This window comes from Ipomoea triloba, chromosome 15 (genome assembly GCF_003576645.1).
Source record: "Ipomoea triloba cultivar NCNSP0323 chromosome 15, ASM357664v1".
NCBI lineage: Eukaryota > Viridiplantae > Streptophyta > Magnoliopsida > Solanales > Convolvulaceae > Ipomoea > Ipomoea triloba.
The window spans coordinates 12510882-12529172 of NC_044930.1; the positions used below are offsets into that span (position 1 = coordinate 12510882).

The 18291-nt window shown below is 34.6% G+C and overlaps 2 protein-coding genes across 6 annotated transcripts; one reads left to right on the forward strand and one right to left on the reverse strand.

Moving 5' to 3' along the window:
* The first annotated feature begins 2094 nt into the window (after positions 1 to 2094).
* Positions 2095 to 4368, forward strand: LOC116007495. 5 transcript variants are annotated; one of them, XM_031248201.1, is made up of 4 exons: positions 2095 to 2233; positions 3016 to 3670; positions 3898 to 3944; positions 4044 to 4105. In XM_031248201.1, exons 2-3 carry the CDS (start codon positions 3127 to 3129, stop codon positions 3909 to 3911), a joined length of 558 nt encoding a protein of 185 aa, XP_031104061.1. In that variant the 5' UTR covers positions 2095 to 2233; positions 3016 to 3126; the 3' UTR covers positions 3912 to 3944; positions 4044 to 4105. The 5 variants fall into 5 exon arrangements, with proteins under 5 accessions (XP_031104061.1, XP_031104059.1, XP_031104058.1 ...); XM_031248199.1 differs by having other exon boundaries at positions 3898 to 4368; XM_031248198.1 differs by lacking the exon at positions 3898 to 3944 and having other exon boundaries at positions 3958 to 4368.
* On the reverse strand, positions 4334 to 7469 carry LOC116007496. Its single transcript, XM_031248202.1, has 3 exons — positions 7242 to 7469; positions 6998 to 7146; positions 4334 to 4743 (listed from the first exon to the last, which is right to left on the reverse strand). The coding sequence occupies exons 1-3, from the start codon at positions 7360 to 7362 to the stop codon at positions 4666 to 4668; spliced, it is 348 nt and encodes a 115-aa protein (XP_031104062.1). The 5' UTR covers positions 7363 to 7469; the 3' UTR covers positions 4334 to 4665.
* Between the last annotated feature and the right edge of the window lie 10822 nt (positions 7470 to 18291).

The following is an 18291-nucleotide window of genomic DNA, read 5'->3' on the forward strand; positions in this document are numbered from 1 at the left end:
AAATGAGAAAAATCACAATGTGTATGGTGTTAAATTATGAAGGTCTTATGTGTCTTTGAATAGTTTGACTGAGTGTTTTTCTCCTGAAGAAGAGATATGCAAATAATATGTGCCATTATGTGTTCATTAAGGAATTGCTAATGGAGTTATTTATTTGCTATCTTAGTCTATGCATAACTATTATTGAATCACATATAGAGCTTGACAACATTAGCTCATGCCGAAAGACGGAACTTTTGAAATGAAAGACTTGGAAAACCAAATATCGTTTCAACTTGCCGATCAAGTATTTTCCTTGAAGGAGTTTTATATACTAGCTTACTTGAAAAACATCTAGAAGATCTTTTATACGAATAAGTATTATGTTTTTATCACACTAATGGTTGCCTATTAATCTCTTGAAGTATATAAGAAATTGTTTAGACTCGAAGAGGATAACTTAAAACCAAAAGTCCATTACTTTTTTTTTTTGAATGCGCCTTCATAAACTACTTTCTCAACCTACTGAAGAACAAAGAGACAGCAACGCCTCCACTGAGGCTTGAACCCACCACCTCCCGTATACAGGGAAGGGTTTGATGCCACTGGACCACAAGGCCCTTGGCAAGTCCATTACTTGATTGTTGGTGGAGCACTATATTATGACCAAAAGTTCCATAATCGTATCATGCATGATATTATATTTACAATGAAATTGCTAGCAACATTTAGCGCTCCTTCTACAATGAAATATTGAAATAGTGTTTAGCACATCCCCCGGTATCTTCGAGTGACAAAGAGTTTGACATTTATGCGAGAAACCAAGATACGATTTGTGTTGCAAAAACTATGCTTAGGGTACCATCGAGTGAAGGTGTTTCCCTCTAAAATTGCTATTGCACTAGTTAATCCAACATTTCTATCACAAGTCATAGTTATGCATTCTTGAAATATTTACTTTTATGAAAAATTTGATAATCTTGCATTTGTAAACGCTAGGGTACCGAATGATACTTTGATAAATTTTGAAACATTAATTTAAAAATACACATTAGGCATCAAACTGTTCGCGCAAAGCACGTGTAGTAACTAGTAACAATATATGAGTGTGGTAAAGTGGTAGTTAGTACATTGTTTATGCAAGATTAATTTTAAATATTTATAAAATACTATATATATGAGTATTTATTTATTTATTTATAAAAGCTAGCAGTATACTATGTATATATGTAATACACTATATATATAATTAAATAAGGGATGCCACCACTCTTTATTTTTACATGTATATGTGTAATGTATGCAGTATACTGCTATGCTTTTTATATATATAGATTTAAATGATTGTTAGTTGATTGGGTTAGCTGTTTGGGTTAGAAGGTATGATTAGTTGATAATATTAGCTGATTGTAAAAAATTGTTTGATAGATTAGCGGTTAGCTGATAGCTGTTTGGTATAATTTCTTTTCTTATAAAGCTAATTGAAAATGCTGCTTTGAGTAGCCTTTTGAGTTTTAGTATTTTGGAGTTACAAAAAAACTTATTAACCAAACAATTAATAGTGGTCAAATAAGCCAAAATTGGCTGATAGGCTGATTATTTACCAAACAGGGCCTTAGTATTTTAAATTTTGCAAGTAGAATTTATATTTTAAAAATCTGTTATTATTAAAATTTACATTTATTTAGCATTTTGACTAGGAGTTGACGTGGGATGGGGAACCCCCGTCCCCGCCTAATCCCCCGTGGGGACAGGAATGAGGAATATTTTCAATTTCTCGTCGGGGATGGAGTCGCGTGGACTCCCCGCCCCCGCCCCGCCCTGTTGCCATCTCTAGTTTCATTTGATAATATAAAAACAAATGTGAGACAGTATCATCTGAAATAAACTATAGTTTCATTTACAAAACTCCATTAAGATGTGACGGCAGCCATTTCTTTACTTAAAGAAACTGTGCCTTTTTTTTAGACCATGGACCATGATATAAGTGTTCAATATACTATATGTGGGCTCTTGGGCCTTTAGTTATATATGGAATAAAAAATTAATAAAAACTACGGTGGGATATACTTAAAAATTCCAAATTCAGTAAGCCCAGAATTGCTGGCCTGGATTCAAATTCGAACCTCATTTTACCAAACCAGCACTCCGTACAACCTTTGCAGCTCTGCATTCAAATCGAATGAAACGGAAACCCATATCAAAATTTGCTGGCTAATGGCGATGATCTCTCCGTCTCGTCACCAACAACCATGTAAGTCAAGAAATCTTCTCATAGATCCGTATACTGTCAGATAACCATCTTTTCTTCCCTTTTTTCTATTTTTATTTTTATTTTTGGAGATTTTCCCCCCATTTAAATATGAGAGCTTTAGCATGTAATTTCTGCATTTGATACATCCGATTGTGTTAAAATTTCCGTTATTTGATACCCATTCTCTCTTTTGTTTCATTTTCTTAGTATTTCCCACATACCATTTGAGCTTGTTCATCTTTTCCCTTTTTTATTTGAATATTTTTCTTAAACTTTCCTCCGCATGCTTTTGCCGTTAATCTGTTATTTTGTAACTCTCATCAGGAAATTCTATAAGAATTCAAGTATCCGACATTTCATTTGCAATTTCTTGGATTTTTATTTTTATTTTTATTTTTTTAAAGTATTATTATGATTTTGATGCTTCTCAGGTTAATTTCATGGCCATTTCTTTATGTAGATCCCTTTTGATTAAAAAAAAGTAAAAAAGTTTCAAAATTCGTGCTGTTATTTCATATGTTTATGCATATAATGCTATATGAACCTTCAAGATAGTGGAGAAGGCAAAAAGTTTAGGCTTTTTGTGGTTGCTGCTTATGATAACTTTGTTTATTAGCATAAAGTAGTCATTAGCCATTAGCCATTCTATACAAGTTTGGGTTTAGTGCCAAAGTAAAACTAGGAACACAGGAAGAAACATTCTTGTTTCTTTAGTTTGAGTGAATAGATAGTGTGTTTTTAATCTGAGTTTGAAATTTGAAGTTTTGGTAACTATGTTGCAGATAGTGAGATATCGTAGCGCAAGGAGCAGGGCGTGTGATGTTTTGTTGCTTCAAATGGCGTGCTTGTGTTGCGTAGTAACATTACCGAAGGGCTGTTTGAGATGAGATGATATGGATTCTAAAAGAGGCGATAGAGACGTTGATTTGGAGAGTGGGGGATTGGTTCGGGAGAGTAATGAAAGTGAAATTCAAGAGGCGAGCGGTGATCATTCTGGCAGATTGTTGCACAGATCTTGGAGTGGAGGATTGTTGGGAGAGCAGATAAAGAATGAATCTGTTTCACATCAAGAAGGTTTGCATTCGAATGGGAAGGCTACGACTGCAGATGACATTTCGGTTAAGGATAATTCAGAAATAACCGAGGTTCAGTCTACTAAATTGAAGGACAATAAGGGAAATCCCCGAGGGAAGAAATCAAGTAAAGAGAAGTTAAAGAAGCCAAAGCCTTCAAAACCGCCTAGACCTCCCAAAGGTCCCTCATTGGATCCTGCTGACATCAAACTCGTTAAGGAAATCTCGGAGATGACAGTACGGAAGCATAAAAGGATGGAGCGCCTTAGGTCATTGAAGAAAATAAAGGACAGGTCGTCATCAAAAACTAACATCGTAGCAATGGGGATCACGATTCTGTTCTTCTTCATAATTATATTTCACGGTACAAATGCCCTCGAGACCTTGAACCTTTTAGTATCTCTCTAGTATAACACTCACTCACATTTGCTTACCGAAATTAGTACTATGGATATTTTGTACCCCCATTCTAGCCTAGCTATGTGCCTACAGCCTACCTGGTTTAACTTCAACTGATAGTAGTATCGTTTAGTGTTGCCTTTCGTCGTAACTATGAATCAATGATTTTTGTTTTGTTTATTTGTTTTTTAGTTAAAAATTGTTGATTGGAGTAAGAATGGCCTGCCCTAACAGCAGGGATATGTTTTTCAGATACTTTGCCCATCTGAATATCCATTCTCGTACGCATTGGACCATAACTTAATGGATTGAGCAGAGGTATGGCTTTTAATTTTCAGGTGTCTGCCTTTTCGTAGATGATGCCTCTTCCGTCTCTCCAAATACTATATATTGAACCAGTGAACTAAGCTCGTACGATCTCTCGACTTGGAGACGAGCTTGTTGGAGATAGGATTCTCGAAGGAACAACGTTGGAAGATTTTAGGAATTAGCAAATACTACAACCATGTACAAATGTCACTTTGTAGAATTTGTAGGTTTTAAACCATTTGGAGCGAGTGTAGAGAGACTTTTACCCAGCCTGCATAGGAATCAGTTTGAAACCATTAACTAATTTCTGCTTTTCCAATGATCAAATTCAAATCCAGAATTTTTTTAATTTCATCAAGGCAATTATAACATATTCACAGCTCATTTTCTGTTGATGCAAATAAAGGGCCAAGATGAAGAAGTAATCTGTTTCTGTGGTTTAGACCAAAAGTGACAATTCATGAAACCAGAATCACAAGTAAAGCCAAAGCATGATGTCCAATAATGCATGCTTTCCTTATCCAGATTTACTAAAGAAAAGGTCTAGACTCCCTGAAAAACTTAAGCTCTTACTCAAGCTCAGAGCAGTAAACATTACAAAGCGCATTCGTCGAATAAACTTATGCGTGGGGCCAGTTATCGGAAGCGTTGTTAGGATTTCACAGGCTCCGCTCTAGGCCTCCATAGTCCCAGTCTATACTTGTGGGTGTATTTCAGTATTAGCTTCCTCTGAAACATCAAAAAGCAGTGTCATTACAGTGGGCTGTGAAAGTGAGTAACGAATATAAAAATTAGCAATAAAGGTACACATATTAGCATTGAAACATATACTAATTTACCTTGGAAGAAGTTTAGCTCTAAAATAACTAATAAAACAAATCATCAGAAGCTAGCAACCACCTCCACTGCAGTAAAAAATGATATCCTTCAGCAGTGGTTCGGTTTCTTTTCCTGAGAAACTCATGTGATTTCTTGCATTAGCTAGCCTATTCACAACTAATCAGTGGCATTCCCTAAATAACTATTTTTGTGATATTACATTGAAATTTTTCCTGAATCTTACGGAGTACATTTTTATTAAAGGGCCTCTTTATATTTTTTTTGGGTAAATGAGTTCTATTCAAAAGTATAATCTGACTTCAACAACCATGGGGACTGTATACCTTGAAACAAAGGCTTTAATACTTGGACAATGAGAAACATGAGAACACCATGGACAATCAACATAAACATGGAAAGCAACACAAACAAGTGCCTTCCAAAAAAAATGTCAGGAAAATGGTGGAATTACAGACATTATAAGACAAAAGGCCAAAAATATATAGGCTCAATACTATTAATTGCTACAATAAGCAAGCGTATTGGGATTTTTATTTATTTTTTTTTTTTTTTGCATTTATGTTAGGATGGAAATTGCTGCTATTTTGAGGGTCGTTATCTCCTGGTGGAAAACTGCCACAATTTATGGTTCAGCACCTCACTTTTTGCCAGACTACTCTTATTCACTCATTTCCCGACATAATGTTGTCTTAATTTTTATAAGGGTTTCTACTTGTTCTTCATTGAATCATGGCATTTTGAGCAGCTAGCCACATAGATGCCACAATTTCTCTTTGAAATTTGAAATTTGAAATTGATCTGTGATAAACATAATTTTTTGCCATACTTTATGCTCTGTATAATGCAATGAATTCAAACAGTATTTCATCTTCAACCTTTAGCTCAGAACTACAGAATATTGTGACATTCAACAGTAGATCTTGAAAGATCAACCATTCAGGTTAGTATCATGATCCAAATTTTAATACTGGTGATATATCAAAGTAATAATTTTTTTCAGTTTCAGTATAAACTTGTTGCTTTCTTTCTTAACCCATACCTAAACATTAGAGACACAAGACCTGTTGTCTACACTTAATGCATTATATGGAAAATGATTATTTGTAACATTTATAAAACATTAAAGTCCTTCCATGAGGGATACAATCTTTAGAGACATTCCTTTCAGACTTCAATCAAGAGTAGTCTTAGAAAATATTTCAATACACTACTTGGAACAACCACCGGATTCACGGTCAAGCTTGAAGAAAAGCATGTGTTATGGCTTACTATATATTCAAAAATCACAATGACCTTTTGAAATAAGATACTTGCTCCTGAATTTTGGTGTATATAAACAATATATACTCCTTGCAGGCAACCCATATATTCCTGACCTAGCTCATCAATAAATTACCTACTTACCTAAGCTAAATTTTCAACTGGAAACATCGACGTCCATCAACTGGTCAATTAGCATTTTTTGCAAATTTCAGCACAGATTTGAATTTAGCAAAAGGATATTATCTATTTGTTTTCATGTACCTTATAAATTACTTTCTATCCAACACAAAGGAACTACATAAATCCCAAAGTCATGGGCAGTACAGCACTATTCCTGTTACACCCTTGTTAGTTTAGGGGTGCATGTGCATAAGAAATAAAGTCTAAGGGACCAGAAATAGTAAGCCCGTTATCAATATTTGCATCAAATCATTCTATTGGTAGCTACATTAGTCTGAAACTAGAAGCCTGTGATTATCCTTACCCTACAATCTCTTTGGGACACACTGAAAAAATTTAGATAGCAAAGGCAAATAGGCAATATGAAATTCACAGCAGCAAGGACAACTACTGATAATCAAAAGATATTTGTAGAACTCCCAATTCGAAAAGCATTCTTGTAAGTAAAATACTAAGACTTTGAAAGAGGAACCAACTGATTTCTACAGGGGATTATAACGTCCTACCAAATTACAAGGGGAAAAAAATCACTTAGTTACCCTAGTTGCAAAGCTGGTTCAGAAAGAAAAGAAAACCAGAGATATGTCAAATTTCAGAAATAATTATCATGGCCCAATACAATTCCAAGGACACAATACAGAAGATTGACAAAAAAAAAATGTAATTTATACCAAAAACAGAAGCATTACAGGGAACTTACATGCTTTACGGGGATGCCAAGACGCTTGAGCCTAAGAGTTCGAGTAACCAGAAGCTTCTGGAAATCTCCGATCTCGGACTCAATCTTTTCGGCATGGGTCTCTACCCCTTTCCCCACTCCGTTCAAGAACTCTGGAATCCCCACCTTCACTGCAACATTTTCAAATTACCCAAAAACATAAGCATATAGCGAAATGAAGAAAAGAAAAAATCTTTATCATGTATTGATTTCCAACAAATCATACCTATGTACTGATTGGATTTGGAAGAGAAACTAGAAAACCCTGCGAAGGGTGACACTGCAGCATTTGATGGTATTGGTATAGGAAATCTTCTGTTGAGGGAAAAGAATTGCCTCCACGCCATGGGAAGAAATTTCAATCTCTGTTCACCACTCCTCTAGGTTTTAGGTTCAAAACCCTCCACCTCCTAAGGGTTTAGTTGACAGATTTGGATTTGGGTAAAAACGACACAAGCCCTCAACTATTACATATGTATATCGTAATAAGGGTTTATAAAATAGATGAAAACTCTATTACAATGGGTAACACACAACCTCCCACGTGAGGGAGTAATTTGGTGTCACTGGACCACAAGGCTGAAAATATGTTTATTTTAATCATTACTAAAAATTTTATATCAATGGTTAATAAAAATTTTAATTTCAATAGTATATGTTTACTAGTTTTTGTTATAATTGTAAGTTTAATTAATTATTTTTTAAAAAAATCATTATTTCAATTTAGCTATATTTTTTACTAACAAATTTTAACTTCAATGAAATGGAGTAATATATTATTAAAGAATTTGAACAAAAAAATGTGCATAATTCAATTTGGTAGAATACAATCTATACTTTTATACTGTATATAAAAGTAAAATCCTCCTATTCCATTTTCCCACCTAATCCGCCCTTTTTGGAGTTTTGGTTCAAGACCCCCATTGCTTTCTCTGTCTAAAATCCACTAAAGAAAGAGGATTAAAAATGGTAGCAATTCGATGTCGTTGAACACCGCGTTGCCACCACTGGTACAATCACACTATGACAGTAAGCAAGGGAGCAACTCTGCTGGGTCGGGTGGCAGTGGCGCCTTGATATTGGTGCGCAAGATGGTAGCGCGAAAGCTAGAGGAGCGTGAGGTCACGTTGAGTTCGCCTGGTAACTTCTTGGTCGGAATCCTCAGCTTGCGGCGAAGTTCGATTCAAGAAAATCGTCGCCACTTCACATGGTGTCCGTCAAAGGGGGTTTGGAGATTGTAAAACTCTTCCTTTCTGCTAACCTAGAAATGTACTTTGCGGCCTTGCAGGTGATTGAGATGGTAGGAATCCCTCCCACCTTGTCGTCATGAAAGGTGGGGTTAAAGTCATGAAAGAGGTGTTGGGAGTTCAACTGGGGCCAGTTTGACAAAGGACGGTTTCTGACAGGGAAATAGTTCTTCTCCTTTGTGAACCACAATCATATGAAAGCTCTCAAGAAGTCAATGTCGACTGCAAAGATAGAGATTACTGAGATCATGAATACAACAGATGCTAATGGAATTTCTTGATATAACTCCAATTTCTTGATTGAACCAAAAGGGTGGATTTTGGTGGAACCAAAACAAAATGCTTAAGAGATTTTTTTTTTTTAAAAAAAAGGTGATAAAACGATTTTACCCTTACCTAAAATGAAGTTCTACTCGAAAAAGTACTGAAAGGACCAAAAGTGTTCATAATTTTAAAATCTGAAATGTTTAATGACAAAAATGGTAGCCTGAGACAAAACATGGAATCGTCACAAAAGACGAGAGACCTCAGCTGCAATTAACTCTTTCATTTTTTTTTTTTATAATCAACTAAAAAGATTATACTTTGTAAGAGTTAATTCCAACAAAGGTCCCTTATCTTTGGTGACAATTCTAAATTTAGTCTCAGGCTATCATTTTTGTCATTTAACATCCCATACTATCATATTTTGGATTGTAACACCCCCAACTTAAGGCAATATTTAAGACAATTTAAGCTTAAAATTCAACCAAAAGATAATAATTTAACTCTAGTCACAGCGAAAGCAATAACCAAATATCTGGGGTGTTATGCCACATCTAATTTCTACTAAGCTAGATGCTAAGGCTAGGACCACAAACTCAAAATCCATCAAAGTCATAAGTCTGAAATCTAAAATTATTACATCTCAAAGTTGTCTTACAAAACCACATAAACTAGCTACAAGAGAGGAAGGTAGAACTACTGGCATGCTAAACGCGTTCATGACGGATCTACTACATATCTGAAATCATAAGTTAAAATAATTAGCGAATATTGCTAAGTAAAACCCCACTCCAACCCGTAAAGCTACAATATATACATCTCTTATCCACCATAGGTTCTGAGACTGACATATAGAATATATACACACCCACTAGTCAATGCTAAGGAATGTTTTCAAAAGACTCTTACACCACCATAATAACGATAACGATAATGGCTCACGAAAGGCGATTGGACCTCAATAATGAAGCACAAGTTCCGTACCTCACTCACAGGAACATCAAGATAAGTCATAATCATGATAGGTAACAAAGAGTACTTAGATAGTAAGATAGAAGCAAAGAGAAATTCAATCCACAATATATCAATCCACCACGTAATCCACTAATCCACACTAGAACTTTAAGTGTATAGACCCCCTATTGGGATTACAAGCCCAACGGGTTAGTTACTATCTCTTACACCCAGGATTCATTTCTACTAGGTGTCCAAAATCCACCAGAGCCAAAGGCCAACAAATCTCAAACCAATAGTGTCATAGTAAGCCTCACACGGTTCCACATGCCAACTTAATGATATCAAGAAAGATTTAATAACAATGAATATAGCTCTCAACAAAGAATGTCTCTCAACAAGGAATACATAATATATAGGATTTCAAGGGAACATACATACAAATGAGAATTAAAGGTAGCAACTCAAACTCAATCCAAGAATAAGAACTCCAAAAGAATCATAATCAATCCAAGGAAATAATACAAGAGTACAACGGGGTAACAAATACTCAATAGAGTCAACGATATCAACAAAAACATAAAATTCCAATACTCACAAGATACAAGGATAATCAAATGATAGGATTCATGAATGAATAATATTCAATAAGAAGGAATAAAAATTATTCCCATCATGCCATCACAACAAACTGAAACAACAAAAGAAATTATTGTACTGGAATAAACCACACTAGAACAGTGAACAACACTAAACAAACGGAACAGCTCGGCGAGACCAGAGAGTCCGCCTGTCACTACCGCGAGAACAAATAAAAGAGGGCAACGGGAGAGAGTTTTCCGCCACTTGGTTCCACCAGTAGCCTTGCGAGGCCAGTTCACAGGCGTGCCAGTCCCGTGAGTCAGTTCCGCTAGGTAAAAAATGCAACGAGAAGAACATTTCAAGAACAACACTCAATAGACGAAATAGGCAACTATACTCAGATCTTCCAGAATACAGAATATACCAACAACAATAGGCTATCAAGAGTATAATAAATGGCACTTCAAAAATACAAGAAACTCCAAGATCAAAACACAATATCAAAGATATACCATCACAGTAGCTCAAGAATACAAGAATACACATATTATCATACAAGAGTGGAAAATGGGTTTTATTAGACATAGGGATTACCTCTTGAAGCTATCTAAACAATCAATGACTCTTTCAAGCTTAGCCTAGCACATCATCCATCTCTTGATCATCTTAGGGACCCCCAAAACCCAATAAAGATAGAAAAGGAACCATAAGAAAGATGAAAATAGAAAGAGGAAAAAGGAGATGCAAGATGAGTTCTCACCATGATCCAACTTGGTAAGATATAAAAGATGAATCTTTGTTGAATTCTTTAGGATGATGAAGGATGAATGTTTGGTAGGGTTGATGGTGGAAATGGTGTGAGAAGCGAGGGGAAGAGAGAAATATATACATACACTTATATATAAGCATTAGGTTAGGATGACTTATTAAATGGGCCTCTTAGAATTATAAGGCTTATGAGTATATAAGTAGGGAATTAAATTGGGCTTCAAAGGATAATAATATGATAAGAGGTAAAATTAAAGTCCACAATATATGGCAAATTATACCGTGCACCACGGTGCACATAGCAATGTGCACCACATACGTAAACGACGTCGTTTTGAGCATTGTAAACTAACCGTCCCTTTTTTTGGAAATCACGTTTCCCGTTTCGGCCGGTCTGTGTATTTATGTTAATATTCTGTGCATTCTAGGTAATCGTTCTGTGTATTCCAGGCAATCATTCTGTGTATTCTAGGCAACCGTTCTATGTATTCATGTTAGTAACACATGTTGTGATGTGTTTGTGCATTCAAATGTTTAGGAGGATGAGTTCTATGTATTTTGTGTCAATATTCTGTGTATTCATGTTATAAACAGAAGTTGTGATGTGTTTGTGCATTCGAATGTTAAGAGGATGAGTTCTGTGTATTTTGTGTCAATATTCTGTGTATTCTGGGCAAACATTCTATGTATTCTAGGCAAACGTTCTGTGTATTCTAGATAATGATTTGTATTATAGATAATGAATTTCCTGGAGTCATTCACGTCCGCGTCCACTAATATTGAAACGACGTCGTTTTGGACCAGGGTGCACATTGCTATGTGCACCGTGGTCCACTATATAACGATTGACAATATATTGTGTCGAATGCCTTATAAAATACTTTATATATATATATATATATATATATATATTTAATGGAACTTAATAAGAATTGTGTTAAAAATAGAATATTCTAGGAAATTATTCTTGTCAAAGAATTTAGGCCCACAATTTTTCTTGTTTACTGCGTAGATTTTTTTCCCAATTTTCGTATCTTCAACCGTGGATTGATTTAGTCCATGATTCTGTGAATCATCTACTATAGTTGTAGAGATAAAATAAAAAGGGAAAAAAGAAAAGAGAAAGAAGCATCTTCCGTGTTCTAACCACTGCGTTGTTATGCTTCCAGTGCCCAATGAGGTTGAAGCTTGCCCCATCAGATCACCCAAGATAGAAGTGAATTGTTTCCCATTTGGAGAGTTATTGACCTTCTCCGTCAACATGCACTAGACATTTCCAGGGTTCGCAAGGTTAACGTGGTCGAGAGACATGAACATGAAGGGTGCTGGTCGGAGACTCGTTGAGCAGCCAGACACCAATTACACCTTGCAAATCTCACACTCCCAATTTTAAAGACAAAATGGATTACCATGAAGAACAAATTTTTCGTGTTTAGACCTAGCAATTCGTGTATACGGGTTCGTTAACGGGTCGACACGAACACGATAAGGCTAAACACGAACACAACACGTTAAGGTTAACTGGTTCAAATTCTTAACACGAACACGATTAGTTAACTGGTTAAATGGGTTGACACGAAAGACATATTTTGTTAACAGGTTTTGATTCGTGTCGACACGATATAACACGAAACTCGTTTAAACCCGCTAAACTCATTAATATTTTTTAAAAGAAACTAAAATTTAAAGTTAAGTTATATAAAAAATAAATAAAACCTACAATTTAATCCATCAAACAAACTAAAAAGAAAATTCAATTTATAACATTCATAAAATGATAAAATAACATCCAACAACCCAACAATCATAGTTAAAGAAGTCCATACTAATTTTTAGAATAAAATTGAACACAATAAAAATTTAGTTTTCAGATTGTTGAACATCAATAATTGGTGTAAGATCTTGGGCTAATGTAGTAAATTTATCGTTAGTCATGTTCATGACATCTTTTGTAATTTCATTCACATGGTTGCAAAAATCGCGCCTAGGAGTCGGTTGGCGCTAGGCGGCGCCCGGCCGCGTCGAGGAAGGCCGAAATCGGCCTCCTCCGCGGCCGGGCGCCTAGGCGGCCGATTAGGCGGCGCCTAGGCCGCCTGTGCCGCCTAGGTCTTCGACCGACTAGGCGGCGCCTAGGCCGCCTATGCGGCCGGCAGGCTGGTGTTTTTTTTTTTTTTTTAATTGCAAATCTTAAACATTTAAACTATTAATGTTATAATGTATTAACTAATACTCTAATGGTCTAATAAGTAATAACTAATAATTAATAACTTAATAAAATAAAAAGTACTACGTAATAACTAAATTAAACTAATAAGTAATGCACTAATAATTAATAAATAATAACTAATAACTTAATGCGTGTTAACTATTTAACTATTAAAGTGTAAAGACTTACAATATTAAACACTTTACAATTATTAACACTTCAAATATTTTTTAATTTAAAAAAAAAAAAAAAAAAAAAAAACCTAGGCGGGCTAGGCGCTAGGCGCCCCCCAGGCGCCTAGAGGCACCTAGCGATTTTTTCAACCTTGTTCATTCATGACAATGGTTCTTACCTAAATGACAATGGCTATTAGCGGTTATAAATAAGTCTGTGTAAACGGGTTTACACGATAATATTAACGGGTTAAACGGGTTCTTAACAAGTTTAACGGGTTGATCGGTTAAGACACGAAATATAACAGGTTCTTAACCGGTTAACCCGATAACGACAAATGACATGTTAAGACTAAACACTAACCCGCATTATTTTCGTATTAACGAGTCATGTCCATAATTGTCAGGTTTAAGAACAATTCCAAAAAGCCTCATGATGATTTACTGTGGTGCGTTGTGGGCATTGTAACATTTATGTATCTTTCTCATTGATATCTTTTTCATTGATTTTTAAAAAGTTATCCATAAATGCATATTTAATTCACATAATGCATAATATAAGGAGTTAATTCTAGAAATGGTCCTTCGACTATTGACTTTTACTAATTTTCGTCCTCGACTTTTGATTTGATTAAAGTTGGGCCCTTAACTATTGATTTTGTACCAATTTTGGTCATTCTGTTAAATCTATGTTAAATGAGTGTTAAAATTGAGGGCAAAAATGTAAACCCAAATATCCACCATTCTTCTTCACTTTGTTTTTCCTCCTCCATCGCAAGATTATATAGAGAACAATGTGAGTCAATATATTTATTTTTTACATTTTATGTTAAATTGTTTCAACTTTTAAGTAATCAAATTTTTTTCTTGTATTTTATTTTTGATTTTTTTTTGTTTACTGCAATGTAATATATACTCTGTGATATTTTTTTATTTTGTAAATTCTCTAACTGGATGTGGAGTGTTATTGTATATTTTATTGTTGTATTAGGTGTATTTTTATTTGTTTTGTTTGCTTTATTCGATAGCAAAAATGATACAAAATGTGAATAAGAAAGGTTAAAATATTTGTTTTTACATTTTTTCTTTCAATTTTAACACACATTTAACATAGATTTAACGGAAAGACCAAAATTGGTACAAAATCAATAGTTAAGGGACCAACTTTGATCAAATTCAAAGTCGAGGACAAATATTTGTAAAAGTCAATAGTCACCATTTCTAGAATTAACTCTAATATAAGTATAGTGTCCTAAAGTGTATAATAAAATTAATAATGAAGTTAATAATAATTACAAAAATACCACCATACTTTTTAAAAATATGATATGATCTATTCAATTTTTAGAGATATAAAACTAATAATTTATTAAGGACATTATAATAAATTAATTTATATATCCTAAAATATAATTCTTTAACCCAACAAGATAATATTATATTTACACAATCTCAACCAAACATACAAACTAGTCTCGCATCCTCAAAGTCTAAGGGTGTGTTTGGAAATCCGGAAAATGATTTCTGGAAATTATTTTCTGGGTTTTCAGTGTTTGGCAAATGAGGGGAAAATAAGGTCAAACGGAAAATAAGGCTTCGGTCAACGAAAAAGGAAGGCAATTTTCTGGAAAATGACTTCCGGAAATTTTTTCCGGAAGAAGACGTTATCTGCTTTGCAGTCGAAGTAGTCGCCGCCAAACCAGTCGCCAACTGGTATTTCGCAAACCAAAACCAGTCAACTGGTATTTCGCAAACCAAAACCACTGGGACTGGTTTCGCACGAGTCATAAACACGGTTGGGCCTGCTTTTTAGGTGGATACAAAAAGAGGCCGGTTTTGAAAAGGTAACAAAGATGGGCAAAGTACTTTCATGGAATGCATGTTTGCTTAAAAACAAATGCATTCTGCGAATGCATGTTAGCCTTTCTTTAAAAAAAATAGTTAAAAGGTAGAAAATGAGTGTAGGATACGTGTATGTGTACAGTATTGTAGTTTAAATGAAAAAAAAGAAAAAAAGATGGTATATATATGTATAAGGAGAAAAAAAAATAGTATTGTCCTCATTAAATGATTGTTAGTTAATTAGAATGTACTAATTATTACATAATTATGAGGAAAATTAAATATAATTAACAATAATGTGTAATTAGTGTATAATAATAATGAGAACTAAATGTTTAATAATTACATGTTTACTACAATTTTTTCTACTTATTACGTAAACAATTAAGAAATAAATAGAATAATAATATGCTTGCAAAAAAAAGTGATAAATTGTTGTGTTCATATTTATGATTCATTTAACAAGTTAAGTTCACCGTACATGTTGTCGTGAATGTAATATTCTACCGACCATGGATAAATATTTTCAACACTACAATTACCAATCAACATCATTACTACGATGTTGTCTTGTGTATTGAATAATACAACACTTTCTGTTGCGTCAATTTGGAAATATGTGAATATTTCCTCCCACAGTTGCGTGAATAATGTTTCATCGAAGTAGAGCTCTAATTTTCGATTTCCAACAATTATTGTTAAAGTGTCATTGAAGACGTCAGAAAGAGCACACTGTTGAATGAATCATCTATTCCATACAAACAAATATATATATATATATATATATATATATATATATATATATATATATATATATATATATATTCATCCCAAAACAAACAAAACAAAAAAAAGCAGGCAATTTTCATACAGAAAAAATAATAATAATAACAGGCATCGTTCCTATAGAAAAATAATAATAATAACATGCCTTGTTAACGTTAATAATAGAATGAACAAACTTGATTCAAGAAGGACCATAACAAAGCAACTAAAAGAACAAACTGAATTCATTCTTTAAAACAAATTGGATTCAAGAACTTTAATAGAATGAACAAACTGGATTCATTCTTTAAAACAAAAAACAAAACAAAACAAATTTCATCATATTTGAAAATAAAAACTAGAAATTTCAAAACAAAAAAAAAAAAAAAAAAANAAAAAAAAAAAAAAAAAAAAAAAACACACACACACACACACAAAAACACTGACCTCTGAAGAAAGCGGTGGCCTGCGGCGCGGTGGGCGGCGACAAGTTCGGCGGCAGGGCGGTAGGCGGCGGCGCGGTGGGCGGCAGGGCGGTAGGCGGTCGCACGGTGAGCAGCGGGTAAGTTTGGGGACTCTGGTAAGTTTTGGGATGAAGTTTTACCGTTTAGTATTGGGATGGAGTAAAATTAGGGTTGTTGGTCTTGGACCCACTATTTAAGTATTTTTATCCTAATATTTCAAAAAATAAATACATAATTACGTATTTATTATTTTGTATTTACATACAGTATTCTTTTCGTATTCTCTACAATGTACAGTATTTTAATTTGTAACAAATATTATAAAAGATAATAATGCATTCTGAAGATGCATGTTCAAAAAAGTAAACATGCATCCTACAGTGTAGTATTGCCCATATTTGTATCCCAAATATTTCCGTCCTATTTTTGTATCTCACCTAAAGAGTAGGCCCAACCGGCGAAACCACCCGGTTTCGCACAAACCAATCGAACCAATCGCCTGGTTTCACACAAACCAATCGCCGACTAGTTCGGCGGCGGCGTTTCTAGTTTTTTTTTTCTTTTTTTTTTCTTTTTGTTAATTTGTTGTGATTTGTTTTTGTTAATTTGCTATATTTTTTTCTCTTTAAACCAAAAAAAAATCATTTTCTTTTTCATTTTCTGAAAAATGAACCAAACACATAAAAACAGATTTCTAGAATACATCCAAACACCAGAAATGAAGTTACTCATTTTCCAAAAAACATTTTCAGAAGTCATTTTCCTGCTTTCCAAACACACCCTAAAATTACCTTCGAAAAAGTAATTCTATTACTTAAAGATAATCTCAAAGTGCCATGAACCAAATCCTCCTTAATTACTTAGGGATAGATCAGAATTTGCTAAGATAATCTCACGATTAATAATCAATTAAAATAGAAAACAAAATGGAACATGAAAGATAATAAGTTAATAACTAACAAAAATTACATTGTTCAACGAAACTACAAGTCTACAAGAACAGGAGCTAAATTACATAACTACCCTCACCCTCTGATTCCCCTGTAGGCCTGCACATTGAGAGGGCGTATAAACTGTACAGCAGGATAACACGTGCGAATCACCTGCTGAGCCGGAAATCCCTATGACGTTCTCAAAAGCAAAAATACTCAAAATTCCCAAAACTTTCTGAAGATTCACCGGAATTGTGACTCCGTCCAACGGCGTCGTCTTCTACATCGCAACTCCCATACGTTGATTAGATCGTGCATCCGTATGAGACAAAAAAGAAGATGAGCATGGAGACAAGAGCGACGGACTCGACGGCGGAAATCAGGGACCAGACCACCGAATCGACGAAGGAGACGGAGATATCTACGTAATTCACAGCCGCCAGGCTACTCCACAAGGCTTGAGTCCCGGTAGGAGCGAAGAATCGTGGCCAGCGCATGAACGATGTAGGCATAGAGAAGCCAGTGTGGAGCCACCGGAAAGCGGACGCCTCAGATCGTCTCCGCCCCGTCTCCGCCATGTCTAAATCTCCTTCGCCGTTCTAACTGTGTATGTGTAATGTGTGAATGTGTGATAGGGTTATATGTATATATATATATAGGTGGCGTCGGGGTAGTTCTGGAAAAGTGCGAGCGCTTTTATATGTAAATTTATTCAAATTATTATTATTATTATTTGCCGCTTATTAGACGCACTGACGCAGTCACGCGATGCTTACTAGGCAAAGATATTAATTAAAATGAGATTTTTAACTGTAAATATTTTTAAAATTTAAATAAAAAAACATCAAATTTCTTTGCTATCATCCCTCTCAAATCCAGAAGATTTTATAGGGTGTTTGGTTGGAAGGAATGAATTAGAGGAAAAATAAATTATAATTCGGTAGGAAAAGAATAAAGTAAGTGAAATAGAGTAGAATTCAAATTACAATTGTTTGATATGCGAGAGTTGAAATGAAAAGACTAAAATACCCTTGATAATAGTAATAATAATAATAATCATTAAGCGTGATGTTGTAATT

Bases quoted from the DNA above. Each gene is read 5' to 3' on its own strand.
- LOC116007496 (XM_031248202.1), bottom strand. From the start codon at position 7,362: ATGGCGTGGAGGCAATTCTTTTCCCTCAACAGAAGATTTCCTATACCA. The intron at 7,147-7,241 runs GTATGATTTGTT...AAAATGTTGCAG, and splicing joins CAAATCCAATCAGTACATAG to TGAAGGTGGGGATTCCAGAG. The intron at 4,744-6,997 runs GTAAGTTCCCTG...TTGATGTTTCAG, and splicing joins TTGGCATCCCCGTAAAGCAT to AGGAAGCTAATACTGAAATA.
- LOC116007495 (XM_031248196.1), top strand. From the start codon at position 3,127: ATGGATTCTAAAAGAGGCGATAGAGACGTTGATTTGGAGAGTGGGGGA. The intron at 3,671-4,043 runs GTACAAATGCCC...TTTAATTTTCAG, and splicing joins CTTCATAATTATATTTCACG to GTGTCTGCCTTTTCGTAGAT.